At 39.5% G+C, this 15,773-nt stretch overlaps 1 protein-coding gene across 19 annotated transcripts in view; it reads right to left on the minus strand.

Moving 5' to 3' along the window:
- Positions 1-15,773, minus strand: part of EPB41 (erythrocyte membrane protein band 4.1) — a 180,182-nt gene that overhangs the window by 33,458 nt on the left and 130,951 nt on the right. For 18 of the 19 annotated variants that reach the window (XM_019512162.1, XM_019512155.1, XM_019512153.1 and 15 more), the window contains one exon: positions 14,883-15,059. In XM_019512162.1, the coding sequence (XP_019367707.1) occupies positions 14,883-15,059 (177 nt within the window). Of the gene's footprint in view, positions 1-13,036; positions 13,121-14,882; positions 15,060-15,773 lie in introns of those variants that run through there. The other variant, XM_019512165.1, reaches the window with a different exon arrangement.

Raw genomic sequence — 15,773 nt, forward strand, 5'->3', positions numbered from 1 at the left:
GGGGGGGGGGGGAACTGGCAAATTTTCGGGTGCCTGCAGCCCCCCTGTAGCCCCATTCCCAGTGTTGCCACTGCCCAGACAGAGCGCAGCCTGGCCCAACACCCCTGCCAGGGAGAGCCTGGCCCCAGCAGTTAGCCTGGCCAGCGTGCAGATCCAGGGGCACACCCCCCACACCCTCCCAGGCTATGTGTTCCCCCCCCCGGACAAGCTGCTCACAGCTCCATCCCACATGCCACCATGGCTGTGCAGGGCCTGCCCCTGCCCCAGCCCCACTCCCTCCCTCACTGCTGCTGTAGCTGCTCGCACTGCCCCGCGTTTGAGGGGGAAGACATGCTCCCCCAATCTATGCACAGCAGAGGCAGCTGCCATTGCGAGCTGGGCTTTGTACCCCAAGCCCTGCTGCAGCTGGCCCAGGAGTGGCTCAACACCACGCACATCATGCCCTGGGCTGGAGCCTTGTCCCCTGCCTGCCCAGCAGCTGGTGTACATGGCATTGAGCTGCTCTCAGGCACACTGCAAGGGGGCCTAGGGCACAAAGCCCAGCCTGCAATGGCAGCTGCCTCTGCTGCACACAGATGGGAGAGGTGGGGGGGGGGCACATGCCCCCCCCAGGGCCTCCGCTGGGATGCACACAGCAGCAGGAGCCCCATACACTCCTGGACGAGCTGCCCATGCTCAATCCTCCCACCCTCCACCCGGCTGGGGGGCCACTTACCTTACGCCTGCTCCTGCCTCTGCTGCACTCTGTCCCTCACCATGGGGGGCCTCAATCTGGCCCCTGCCCCTTCCTTCCCCCACAGATTGACCTGCTGGGCTGGTGGGCATGCACTTAGTCCCCCCCCAACCTCAGACTGACTGCATTAGGCTACCTGATCGACCAGTTGGTGACCACTAATCTACTGTCTGGTGTATGAAGAATCCCCAATGACAGAAAAGTCAATTGCACCACGACTAGTTCTTCTCCTTATTTAACTGGCAATTACAGGTTTGTTGTAACTGTATACACCAGGGGTGGGCAAAATGTGGCCCCGGGGGCTGGATGCAACCTGCCAGGCCATTCTATCCAGCCTGCGGAGCCCCTAAAAATTTTAGAAAATTAACTTTTATGTGCCCTGGGCTGCCTGTCATGTGGCCCTCGATGGCTTGCCAAAACTCAGTAAGCGGCCCTCTGCCCAAAATAATTGCCCACCCCAGTACACACAAATAGGAGAAGTGAGCCTGTGCGCTTTTGATATGAACAGCTGCCTTAAAGTTTTCTGCTGCTTGAAGCCTTATCTAGCTTCAGGGTCAACGTGCCACTATGATCAGCAGACACGAATCTGTGTTCAGAAGTGTATCTTGACAATCACAAAAATGATGCACTGTCTCAAATTAAAGCTTGAATTCTATGACATTCAGACTTCATAAGGTTCAGATAAATGCACCCTGTAGGCTGTGTGACACCTCCAACAGGATTATCTCTAAAGATTAAGGCAGCACAAATCTATTCTAGGAAAAATGATGGTTCTTAAGTAGGAACCAACTAACACAGTCTAGTCTCACCCCAAACTGAGGGCAGTTTTCTCTGCATAAGAAAATTTACAATTTTCTACTCTTTAAGATTTGAAGCCACTTGTACTTCCTGTCAATTTTTTTTTATATTAATTTGGGAGCACACTCAAAAGGTAATTAAAATGCTACAATGATTAACAGTGTTGAATGACCGGGCAGGATTACGTGCACAGACTAAATATTATTTCTGACTTAAAAAAAAGAATATACCCTACTTGTAATGCATTCCTACACAAATGTTTACACATGCAATGCCTATTTGGAATTACTGCCTGAAGACAGCCAGACATATTGCCACCCATCATTTGGAAGGGCAGTGAAAGTTATTGGTTGTCTGTCCATTTGTTACTTCCACTTTAAATGCTAGTTTAGGACACCATTGGTCTGACAAGTACCACTTCATTACCTACGCTAGACTTTGCAAAACAAGTGTCTGATCTTGAGTGGGAGCAGCAGGAGCGCTGCACTTCAAGCAAATTACACATCTTAAGCACTTTCCATTAAACACGAAACCATGACTAGGAAAAAAGAAAGTTATGCAAACCTAGTTCTGTTGGAGAGAGAAAAAACCTGGAAATTTTAATTTTAATACATACAACTACCTTAAAAGCAAAGAAAAGTATTTTTCCAACTAAACAATTTGCATTTTGAAAATATACAGGTATAAGCACTCAACATAAAAGCTACAGCACAGATATTTTGGATTTTAAGGAAGCAACGTGCTGCAATAAGCAGCAACATGCAAACTATAAAGATGGAATCAAATCCTGATAAGATCAGCTGATCCGAGTGCTTTGTTTTTCCTATTCCTTCAGTAGCAAGACAGTCTAATTAAAAAGATATTTTACCCATACAAATATAATCATCTATACACACAAAGTGTGTTTTTCTGCAAGTTCGCCTATGCTGTTTCTTACATTTGGAAATATAGCCAATATACAGGCTAAAACAGAGAATTTGAACATGCTATGAAATCTGATCTTATCATGATTGCTTTAAAATAATGCAGAACTCGGAGATGCAAAGGCACGCCTAACTTTTAGGATTACTAAAGGCAGTTTTAGAACTGCTGAGGAACTATAAAGGTGCTCAGCACTCTTCAAAAGACAAGCTATTCATTCTAACAGTTACCTGCAATAAAAGCTAATCACATGTGCAGCAGACTACGGTGCATAAGCCATACATAGTGCAGAAAAAAAACAACACAGGACAAAATGCGATGCCCCATCTTTTTAGAACAATGAATGCAATTGGAAAAATTAACCTGAAAAATCCCAAATGTGTACTTCATCTTGAAAAATGCTGCGGACAGACAAATTTAAAGTTACAGTGTAAGAAGTGACACTAAAATCAGCAATTCAAATAGGGGATAAATTAATAACAAGCTAATTGTTTGGCCGATATCAGACACCACAGATATTTTTAGTGGGTTAGGAGAACACTATTTTTAGCAGTATTGCTTTGCATCAAAATGTCTGAAAAAAGCCTGGCTCTTGCCTCATAATGTTTAACTAGTTGTTTTTGCTTAGCTCTTGGTTTTTCTATTCTATATCCTTCCTCTTTCGCCACACACATTTCCACACCCAGTTTTTGCACATTGCCAGCTCCCCCCCACGTAGATCACATTTGTTCAGTTCTCACTGCACAAGTACCGAGGACAGAACACTTAAGGTTGACACAATACTGGTTAACCTGCCAATTACTACAAGTGTTCAATAAATTCCCTAAAGAAGAACCAAATGACATTTGACAGGTTCTAACTGGCTAGCATTTGCAATCATTTATGTTCGGCATAGCGTCACAGGTATTGAACAATGGCTTTTGTTATTAGGTTATCCCCATTATAAGTGTATGCATAAGCAAACAGGATCAACGTAAATGCCTATAGACGCACACTGAGCCAATAAGTAGAAGACATGGGTTTTGCAATGAACTGCACTCACCAGTAAGAATCCCACAGATCAAATGACGAATGCTCTCTCAATTTCAACAAAGCTGTCAAAGTACTCGAGCAAAAAGTATTATAAAAGCAGAAAATAAAGATCCTTCATTTACAACCAGTTTTACACCTCATAAGTTTCAATTTCCCCAAGACTAAAAAACTTAAGGCTTTACAAAAACCAACAACCGCCAATGCTAGCATTTAAATGCATGGCCACTATCTCTAGACCTGTGTAGTCTGATGAGCTGACCATAAAGCTCTGATGCCTGGCGTGTCTGATCACTGCAGGCAATACAAGGATAAACAATTCTACTCAGTAGTAATGCCAGCATTTCAAATACGTTTTCCATGCAAATAAGGACCCAAGTTCTAGTAGAACGGTTACCTCAAATCTTAGTCAGTAGGAGTTTTGGTCGCTTAGCAACTTGAAAAAAATCAAGACCTATGTTATTAACATAGTTTACATAAGCCATCATGCAGCTGTCCCAAAGGCTCCTTCTGGCTCTGTCTTCAGGAACCAATTCTGTTTTTGTAGGGCAGGTGAAAAGAGTGCGCTACTGGAGTAACAAAGCTGCACATCTGCTCCTTTTTTCCTTCCAGAATCAACTGTCTTAGAAAACATTCAGGAACAGCTCAGCAGCAGCATCTGCAAACAGCCTACAAACATGGTCACATCTTAAAATGACACATGATGATCATGAGTTTTTTGCTGCTGCATTTCCCTGTTTATCACCACATACCATTAAGGCTTTAAATTTGCAAGGTGCTCCACATGGGCAATACCCTTGCACTCAGTGATTTGAAAGAGGCTCTGCAGAAAGCTCTGCCTGAATACAAGGGCATGGCACAGCAGTGAGCATCTCCATTACAGTCCAGGCTCACTTTCTGCAAAATGATGCAACCAGCATGGAAGCAAACTGGAACCACCACCCAAATGAAAGAAAAAGGACTCTCAGCTAAATCAAGGCATAAAGAAAATCTAATTCTCTGGTTTAAGAATGACTGAGAGAATCAAGTGTTACATATAGTTTGTCAGCTTCAAAGCAAGCCCACTGCTAAAATGAGGCCAGATACTTTTACTGTATTGGGTTTAGAGGTGAAGAAAAGGCAGAGAAGCTGGTTAGTCAAGGACATGGATACTTAACTCTTTAAAAAAAAAAAAAAAATGGTAGGAAGGATGCTCTTTAAATGAGCATAAAATCTTTACCTGAAGTTAGACATTTCCAGGTACCATGCAATGAATTCACACAATAAATGACACCACAGAACAAGTGTCATTTAAAACCAGACACTAAAAACATTTCTGACATACAGCAATGCTCTGTGCAGATTTAAGTAATGGTAAGAAAAGTATTCCTTCTCAGTTGCCAAAGCAGCAGCTACTGTTAGAGATGAATTTGAAGAAATGTTCTACTGTATATCTGAAAAGGTGCCAAATGACTTCTAAAAGCCTTTTTTAGGCTAGGTGGGCTTTAGCCCTGATCAGGTTATTCTGACCATCTTTTACAATCTAAAATGCATGCTTGTAAAAACTGCTCTTCAGAGTGATGATAGCGAGATCTGCAGTAAGTAGCTGTTAATGCCAGGCTAACCCACATAGTATATAAGACTGCGAATCAAAATGATATAGTTCTTATGGTACCTGGGTTGGCACAGAGAGCTCACCAGTCGAGGAACAGAGCATGTTAGTCCAAGTAGGTTAAAATACAGAAATGCTTCCTGTTTTATTAATGAATAATAGAAAAAGAGGGATTAGTTTGCAACAACATTTATTGATGATAAATGTACATATTTACAAAGCAAATAATCCAAGGAAAAATAGAAAACAAAAGTGTTCCACAAAGAGAAACTTTTAGTTTAAAAATTCTTTTAAGTTTAGTTAGTCCCCATGCACTGTACCACTGGTATACCATGTACCACTGGTATAAAATTACAGACACTAAGTGGCACAGAAGCACTTTACCAAAGCCGAGTGCCTGTCAGGAACCACCAAGAGCCACCATCTTTCCCATAGCCCTGTAAACTAAGATATACTCAACATAAGTGGGCATGCCTCTGTCTAGCTCTAGCAGGTCACCAGTAGCTAAGAAAAGGCATAACTAAATTCTAAATAAGCTACCCAGCCCTACTGTCAATGAGCTTTCCTAAAAGCATTTTCTCCTACCTATCTACTGGAATAGGAACTTGACTATTCATTGTCCATCACCAAGCATGCCAGAAAAAAGCAATTATGCCAATGGAATAGTTCATAAAGTGAAAAATGACCATCCCTTATAGAAACCGATACCTACTTCACACTACCGAAAACCTTCTCAGCAAGATTAGTGATGCAGACTGCATGGACCCCGACCTCATTTCTGCGAGAATTGAGAGTCATTTCAACAGAGTCATGCCAGGGTGTGTGGCAGAGAGGGAAAACAAAACACAACAAAAATCTTTTGTACTTGCCCTTTAATCTTGAACCATATCTTGCTATTTGTCATTAATCTCTTCATAAACTCAGTGTTGAAATAAGCAGCAAGGAATTTGCATCAGAACTGGTCCCATATATAATTATTTCTATATTCCAAATGAACATAGCAGAGATATCCCTCAAATTATCTTACTATATTTTGACAATACTACTAGTTAAGAGCTGAGTTTATAAAGAAACCATCACTACCAATTAAGTTACTGTCCTTCAAAGTGCAAAAAATTGATGTGCCAGGGCATGCCGTGCAATGAGACTACAGTTACTCTCCCACTGACAGCCACAAGGTGCAGCCAAACAATGTGCAGCGGACAATCAGAATACCCATCTTTTGCTAGTTTTCCAAATCAAAAAAGATACTTGTCTTATGCTAATAGACCTCATGTAAGTGTCTAAATTTTAAAAAGTAACACAGGGTTTTTGATCCATTCTAATACTAGTCATATGAACCCATGCAGTACTGCTCATCTATTTTAACCTCCTCCTCAATCTGAATTTCAAGAAAACCTGAACTGAATAAACATGATCTCTGAATAAGTTTCAGAGTGCTAGTAAGACACCCAGTTGCTGCCTAAGCCCTGACCCCTTCTCTCCCCATGCAAAAAACTCAATGTAAGCAGAAACTTATCTTGCTGCTTCAAGTCCAAAAATCCTAATTTTCTTCCAGAAATTAAAGACCCAGATATTCTTTTGCATTTTATCTCATCAGGAAAATTAGCAAAGCTAACTTCATAATAGAAGGAAATCACAATTCACAAAAGTGGAAAGTTACTTCTAGTTAAGCCTGTGCATTACATGCACAGCCAACTAATTTAACAGAATTACCTTAAAATGTGAATTTCATGAAAAAAAGAACATTAGGGAACAAAGACCTGAGGAGAAAAAGTCTTATTCTGATCTCTAATTAGAGTGTATATTTCTATTTTTATAACCACATGGGGCAGGCCAATCATCTTAATTAAACAGAAACGCTTCGTGGAATAGCTAAAATGTTAGAATGAAAAACAATGGAAAGAGAATTAAAGAATTAATCCCATTTAACCATTATGTATTTACAAAGTGCTTAGTCACTGGTATCTTGGTGTTATTGAGAGATCCTAAGCTATAAGAGATCAAGTATAAAAATTCAGCCTTTTTAACATATAAGCCTGTGTTGTATACATTCTGCTGACATTTTCACCTTCCCTTCAGAAAAGTTTTCAATTAGTAATAATCGTGCCTTGGATTAACCTCATTGGCTACAATACTAATACGTATGAACTAATTTCAATATTCACCATCACTGCAACAGACCTCATAGATCTTTGGCCAAATATAATCAAAGCTCTCTACTGATAAAGAGATCAGTACTGCCATATATTAATGAATGTGTTGTGATGGCAAGTTAGTCAGTACACTAGATGGGGTTTGTTTGTACCCATTCTACTTTGTTTTAGGCTCTGAAGTGAGAACAGAGCAAGATGGCATCGATGAGTGTTAGTTCATGGAGACCGCGAGATCCCTCCCCTTACATTCAGCTACAGTGAGCGTAGTCTTCTTTTGTACTTTCCCTACAGGGCATCACGAACGATGTTTCTATCCAAACAGTAACAACAAATCTTGTTGTATTTTTGAAGAACACCTCTATTCAGGAATTGGTAAATAATACAATTAAAGTACTTTTGCCAGCAAAACGCTCAAAAGAAGAAACATTTTAAGTTATTTTGTGCTATATACATTACATGCATATAAGCATATAGAAAATTTTATAAATAGATAATATTCATATATACTTTTTTATTCCAATATTGTCTCTAAAGGTGACATCAAGGGAAGTATAGAAATGAGCAGTAGATCTTAGCCAACCCAGCAAAGTGCATGATTTACATATGTACTGTAATAAATACTGAACATACATATAAGTGAGATTTTTACTCCTTATACCAGAAAAAGTGGTTGTGCCTTTCACCGTGCCCTAAGCAAATACAAAGAGATGTGCAGGGAGGCAAAGGCAGCTAACAAGATGTATTGATAGATTTTCAAAAGGTACATTGCAATTTTGACTAGACAAATGCTCTATAAGCTCCTAAAAAGGGTGGGAGGACATCACAGAGAAAGCAAAAATTTCAGAAGAGGTTCTTCCTTGAGCTCCATCCAGCAAGAAAGTAGACCAGAAAGAGGGTGGCTTCCAGGAGATGAGCATAAAGGGACACCTGTGGAACAGCACAGGTTTCCCTCACCAACCACAGTTTTGCCAACCATGGTACTGAGTATCCACGCTTAATATTCTATATACCATTTTGGCTACCAGGGTATACAGCTTTGAGGAACCACGGTATTCCATGGCCGCGCATCAGCCTGCCACCTGCCATTTTTCCCATAAGCCTTTTCTCTTGCCAAGCACAGGAACTTTCAGGAACCTAACCCCAAGAGTTGGCGAGGGAAACCTGTACTTCAGGCTTGCCAAGTTTTTCATGCAAAGACCATGCCCTGTGTTTGAACCGAAGAGGTCAGGCAAGCCGAGGGGAAAAAGCTAGTTTGAATGGTGCAAGCCTATTTAATTAAAGGCTTTGTCCACCTTCACAATCTGTAGAAAAGCTGGTTTCTAACCCACTACAGATAAGAATGGCTTGTTAGATTTCTTTAGAGAAATACTTATGTGATCACAAACATTTTTCTGATGTATTCTCAGAATCTGTAGCTCAAAGGCCTTTTGCTGATGGAAACCAGTCTTATTTCCCAAAGCAATCTGTTCACCTGACCAGAACCAAAAGCATTTATTTCTTCTGTCACCAAAGGATCAGATATACTGAATACAACTGTCAAATCTTTCCCTAGGTAGGATTCCAAAGGATGCACTTTCCCAGTTCCTCCTGACAATGTAAATACAGCTAATGATGAGATGCTTTTCTCTCAGCAGTTTTTAAATTTATCTTGAGAGTCGCATCTACCCATATCCAAAATCTGTATACAGATGAGTCATCTCGGGCCCAAGGCTTCAGTAAATATTTGTTTCAGGCAAGTGAGAGAGAAGGAAGGTGAGGAGAGAGTTAACCTACTTGCAGTCACACTAACAGTCCAATTCTGAGAACAAGCACAGGAAAGGACACATCTGGAGAGACCTGTATGACTACATCCTAAGAGATCCCTGTCATTTCTGGATTTTTTTTTTTTTTTTTTTGGAAGTAGGCTAGAGCCCAAGAGCCCTATTTTCCCTGTCCAGCTCTTCATTTGACTCACTGATCATCAACTTCCCACTTCCCTAGTGCCCTCCCCTTTCACTTCCTTGGGACAGCCCTAAATTAAATGCTCAGCACTGTCAGGGTTCTCCACTGATTTTCAGTTTGAGCCTCACTCCCTTAAACCCACTGTGTCCACAGCTTATAAGTGGTAACATTTACTGTCTGTGTTGACAGCAAATGGGGGGAGGGGTATGATATAGGTCTTTCCCCTCAGTCTGTGGATAAGTCCGTATTTGCATATCAATGTTATTTTAAATCCTAATATCTTTAAATAGTGGGAAAAGAAAATTGTGTCTTTTAGATTCAATGTATATGTTTGGAATATAATCTTTCTTTGTTTTAAATATCAGCTTGTCAGAATACAGTATGCAAAGTGTTTTCAGTGAAAATTAGTATCCACACATAATGCAAAGTTCAAAAGGCACAAAACTGGTGAACTAGTCTGAACACATTACAAGCATTCAAATAGGTCATGGCCTAAATAATGAACATTTCCATGAAATCAAAAGGAATTTAGTGCTGTACTACGCAGATTATTTCTGGCTAAATTTCCAAGACTCCTCAAACACGGTCTGAATTTATACACTCAAAATAAAGACAGATGCAGATGAGCAACTCTAAAGGTTCACTATTTTCTTCCAAATCAGGTGTTTGCACAATTAAAGCTAACTATGCATGCATCTCCTCTCTTTCCCCACTGCATGCACATACATCTACATGGACACGTTAACTTCTAAAAACAACGTGTTCATAGATTGACGTATAAAGGAGTATACACACATGTACACATACAGGCATACACAGAAATTAGTTCTTTTTTTATCCATGCCTATTCCTTTCTATTCTGGGCTTTTAGTTTGAATGCCACCACTGACAGATATTGGTGGCAGTCCACAACTATACTATTTCTACCTCTATCTCAAATACCCCTAGAGAAAGCAACAGAATGCAAATTGCTACTAGAAAAGAATGGGGTGGCTTAACTCTGTCTCCTGCTTACTGTATAATGAAGAAATAACTGCTAAAGTGAAAAGTCCCATTTTTTGCCTGCTTTGTGAGCCAGATCTGCTCATCCCAGCTGAGCATCAAATCTTGGCTTTCAAAAGAAACTGATCATTATCTATAGTCAAGTGTAAATTTTGATAATATACATAAAATCATCATCCACACATTTACACTCCAATTTACAAATAAGTAGCATGCAAAGCTTTTGTTAAGGAAATCCAAATAAGCAGCTTAACACTAGAATTATGATCTGAGCATAATACTCTCCTATATGTTTAGATAAACTTAATAGCAGCAAGTCAACATGCAAAAAGAAGACATACTTTAGGGGGCATTACATCCATTCTCATGATCATTAGCAAACACACTTCAGTGAGTTCAACACAAATTAAAAGAATATAGATATATATATATGGATATGCACCAAGGTAATCAGAGTCAGGAAATAAATATATTCCAATAAATATTGCTTTTAGTGACTTTTTTTCCCCCCACGACAAATTACACAAAATTTCATTCAGAGGAGAATACAGCTATGAAAGATATGCCGAGATGCTTGCAGTAACATCAGTATTAAGATTGGAAAGAATCGTCCACAAAGGGAATAGGTGAAGAATGTCCCTAGGAACATGAATTATCCTTTAGAAGGCCACTGACATCAAGCCTTTTTTAAATAAAGAAAAAGGCAACTCTCCGCCAATCTTATTCTCTTAGAACAGGAGTGATTACAGATCAGACTTTATAGATTGCTGGAAATCTTAAGGCTTTTTCACTAAATATCAGACTGAATTCTCCCCCCACAAACAACGCAAATTTAAGCAAGTGTTGGTTTTAAAAGTAAGAGTCATCTTCAATGAAGCCTTTCCACAAACTGCAATGTATGAAATTTGAAGGGGCTATAAAAACAAGAAAACTATCATCAGTAAACATGCTTAAGAGGTGAAGATTTTGACAGATATTGAATAGGTAACATGCTTTTTAAAATTTAATTCTTATGGACAGCAAAGGTTGAAAGTTCAGAACAGTGGAGTGGGGTGGAGAATCCATTGCCACTCCTTTGGTATGCCAACCGATATGTTATGCAATGAGAAATATGATTGTAAAAAATAGTTTCAGAATGTCCCTGGCATAAGGAGCTATGGAGATCAGAGGGCAAAACACAGAAGATGCAGTAGAAGCTACAGCCAAGAATTCAAGAGCTTTGGTCTTGATGTTTCAAATAAGCACCCTGTTTCCAATCACAGAAAGATCAGCCACCACACAGTCAGTACAAGGACCACAAAAAAGGACATCATAAAAGGAATGCGTGGAGAAGGAAAAATATTAGAGTACAGGTGGCACTTTTTGAGTGATTTCTGCTCCTCAGGAATCGGAATAGAAACCTTTGGAAGAGTTTCTTCTCTTGCTTGCTGGGGCAAGGCTGTCTCAGCAGGTTTCTCCTTTTTTATTTTATCTTCATCCTGTACTAACAGAGGACGTTCCTGTGTCTGCTTTCGTGACAGAAGATCAAGAAAGACAGAGATGAACAAAAATGACAGATGAAAAGTGCTCCAAATGGGACTTGGGGATGTGCAAAGTTTTAGAATGGGTCTTCCAGGGGCTCTGTCCCAATTTAGATTAGGTCATTTAAACTGCTGGAGGACAAAACTTTTGGTGGCTTAAAAAAGGACAGAAGTACTTCAGCAATACTCTTAAGTTCACTGTTTGATATGGTCATCTCTTATGAACCCCTGTGAGCACATCTGAACTTGTCCCAGTTTCCCTAGGAGAGAGTAAGTTGATCTCACTTACGTGTCTCACAATTGAAAGAACAGAGTAAAATTCCTTGTTGCTTTACAAATAGAAATAGTCCAATAAAAAGTTTGGGTTTTTTTGTGTGGGGGTTTTTTTTTGTTTTGTTTTGTTTTCATTTTTCTGCATTTTTTGGTGTTTTTTTTTTACAATTTGCTATACTACTACTGGCCTGAAAAATGGCATTAGTTCAATATGTTTGGCACCCAGATGTTAGTGCAAATAAAAAAAATCTTATTTTGAAAGTACTGAAGATAGTATCAAAATTTCCACTTATTTCCAAAAATTATATCGTTAGAAATCCAAAACTCTTCAATATGCCTTAAAAAAAAAAAAAAATCAAGAACATGGAATATGCACAAGTTTAGCAGTAACATTCCAAACTCCCTAAATTTTGTTTTACATTAATGCATCCGTGTTTCCAGTCTAAAGAATGTAAAACTATAATGAATAAACCATCACACAGTATCATGCAAAGGGATTCAGTACTTAAATTTAAAAAAAAATGTTTGGGGAAATGTTGCATTCTGTTAAAAAAATCTCTGCCATCTCTTTAACTAATAAGCATAATCAACCCAGGCACATTTATGAAAGAAAAAATTTGGCCCTAAGCTCTCTCAACTGAGCCAACCTCCTTTGATCAGTTTGTAATTTGGGGACTGGTTCTTTGCACACCCCTAAGTGATGAGTATCAGGGAGAAAGTAGCTGGGAGACTGGGCAGCAAAAGAAAAATAATAAGATGCAAGAGTAACATGATTATTAAAACAAAAAACAAAATGGAAAGAAAGACAACATAAAAAAGAACAGGGTACAGTTAAACTTTCATAATTGTTTTTCTCTCCGAATACACGGTTACATCTTCATGCAGCTTTTCAACCAGCCATGCACTGAAATAAGCAAATTGAAAGCTGCAAAAGCTGCAGCAGTGCAAATCCTTTAGGTGTTAGGTCTGGAGGCTGTGTGATGTGAAACTACTTGATGTGGCCAAAAGAAAAATGCTACTTAGCAGCTGCTGTTGGGTTTTTGCTTAGTGCCATTACAAAAGCAAAATTCTGCTTCAGAAGCACATATCAGAACAGCAGCTTTACCTCAAGCCCACCAACCTTTCTCTCAGAGGATAGGACAGTGACTTTCTTGACCTGGACATACACAAAGTGTGTAACATTCAGTTGCTTTGTAATACAGCATACAGAAATAGTAGAAAGATAACCTCTTACAGAACATCATTGTCATAGCAAAAAAAAAAGGTTAATGCAGTGAATGGCAAGACAGAGAATTATTTTACATTAACATTTACCTTCCTTATACATTTGAAAATGTTTAAGTAAAATACTACCCATGTGTCTTCTTGCAGGTGCCTCCGTCCTCCTCATGCACTGAGAAGTCATTTCTGGAAGTTCCTCAGAAAGACATTTGAGCCTAAACCGCCTTGGCATGAATGCCATTTTGAAAAGGACCGTGTCACAGGTCATGGATCATCCAGAAATGCAGAGCAACGAACTGAGGCACACAGGACTAGCACCAAATCGTATACAGTGTCATAGGAGAGCTAGCAACGTAATCACTGTAGTTGTGCATTTACAAGCACACTCTATCCCATATCCTCATCTGGGAGAAGTATTCTCTGCCAAGCAACCTGCACAAAGATTGCTTATATCAAGGTTCAGAGACTCTCTAGTAAAATAGCCTAATATGTATTTAACAAATGAGTTGGGACTTCCAGAAAGTATATCAATTCATATTACAACTAAATATTGGACAGGGAATAAGATCCATAGTTGTCATGCTCCTACCCTGGCTGAACTTTAAACTGATTTTAATATATCAAGTTGCTGTTAAGGTCTTGCATCCTTTAAAAAAGAAATCCTCTCTTCCCCTTCAGCCCCCCTCGACTTTATTCCATGTTACAATATTATACATATGATTGCATGATTTACAGGTCAGACACAAAAAAACCTCCAACGGAATTGTGAAAGTAAACTCTAGGCCAAAAAAATCAGTGGCTGTTTTGCCACGGACTATAAAGGAGACAAGATTTATTGTTCAAGAAGTTGCTGCAATGTCTTCTGGGAGCTTTAATTTCAATTAAGTAATCTTAACAGTAATTAAACAGGAATACTGACTAGCATCAAGGAAGACACACGTTAGCAGATTGATTTATTGTCCTGCTTGCTTGTATTAAAAAATAAAAAAGTTCTTATGATAGTAACCAACAAGCTTCTCCGTATTCATGATTACTAAAAGCTATGAATGCCAGTTTCCCAAAATAAAATTATTTTGTGAAGTGGGGAGCAAAACCATGCAAGTACCCTTGTGCCCATAAAGAGTCCCCTATTGACCTTAGAAGGGCTCCAGAGACACAGAGGTACGCACAGACTGCTAGGAGATTGTGGCCCAATTTCAGGCAACATCCTCTTAATGGGGTTTCTCTCCAACTAATTAACGTGTTAGACCTTTTCTTCTCTCAGACGCCATCCAAATGTTTTTCCCTATCACTGGAGATTGCAACTTAATTTTAAGAACACTATCTACAGCAATTTTGAAATTTTCCAACGTGAATGAGATTTCCTTAGTACTGTTAATAAGGCAGATCCCCAAACAACATCTGGAATAACATCCCAGATGTTAGGGATATGAGCAACATTAAAGTAGGGTAAACAGAGCCAGGTGGGGACCTTTCAATACTGTTTTACACAGTATCCCAGAAAATTGTAATAAAGTTCAAAATTAGTATTGCCAGGAATAACTTTGTTCTTTAAAAACACCAAAACAGACATTTGAAATAACACAAAAACTAAGGTAAGTCCAATTTTAAGTTAATATTTTGTTGCCACACCATTAAAAAGAAACAAAATGCACACAAACAAACTACATCTATAGTACACTGTACAAGGTACTCACTCCTTCTACTCCTGTGGGGATCTGCCCATTGATGTTAAGTGCTCTGAAAGGGGAGTGAGTAGACAGGCGCTTATCCCATTCACTAGGCCGGGGCTCCGGGACGGACTCCATAAAGTTCTTCTTTAACTCACTGATGCTGGCGTGGTGTTTCTTTATGTCTTGAGTTTTATCTAGATCCTATGGTTAGAAGGAAAAGGAAAATGAAGACAAGCATACAAAAGTCCATCTACAATTGCTTAGGCTGCCAGATAGCAAGCTGAGCTCAGCAGAGTTGTTCCTGCCTATTAACTGTGCTCACACTGTAAACAGACAAAGGAAACAGCCTCTCTCTCTCTCTATCCATCCTATTCTTGTATTAGGAGGGATAAATTTTAATTAACAGGTGACAGATGCCCCATCTACAGGTGATTGTCATTAGTCACCTCTGGCTACACCAGGATAGATCTGAGTTTTCATCAAACATTTCCCCCTAAAAGTATCAACCACTCTAAAAGAACCATGACAATTTTATTTCATGCCCCACACAGTGCGTTTCTCAGAGGAGTTGTTCCCCCCTCCATAAACCCTGAAAATTCAAGGGATAGTAATAAATGCCGTAAACGTTTAAAGGATTTGTTTTCCAATTTTATCTCTTTCCATGCTATTTAAAAAAAATCTTTGTAACAAAGCAACCTCATTACCTTCTTGCCCCTCATCATATTCCCTCCAGGAACTAGACAGGAGATTTCACACTGGTGGACAAACAAAATGTGAGGCAGACAAACTTCTAAAACTGAACTGGGCATCTACTTCTTGCCAGAATAATCAGTGTACCCAGGCTAAAAGATAAGGGTATGAAAAATGCCAAGTCTTTATTTGGCAATGCCAGTTTATAGCTTAAACGCACAAACT

This window comes from Gavialis gangeticus, unplaced genomic scaffold, assembly GCF_001723915.1.
Source record: "Gavialis gangeticus isolate Ggan-Ray unplaced genomic scaffold, GavGan_comp1, whole genome shotgun sequence".
NCBI classification, from domain to species: Eukaryota; Metazoa; Chordata; order Crocodylia; family Gavialidae; genus Gavialis; species Gavialis gangeticus.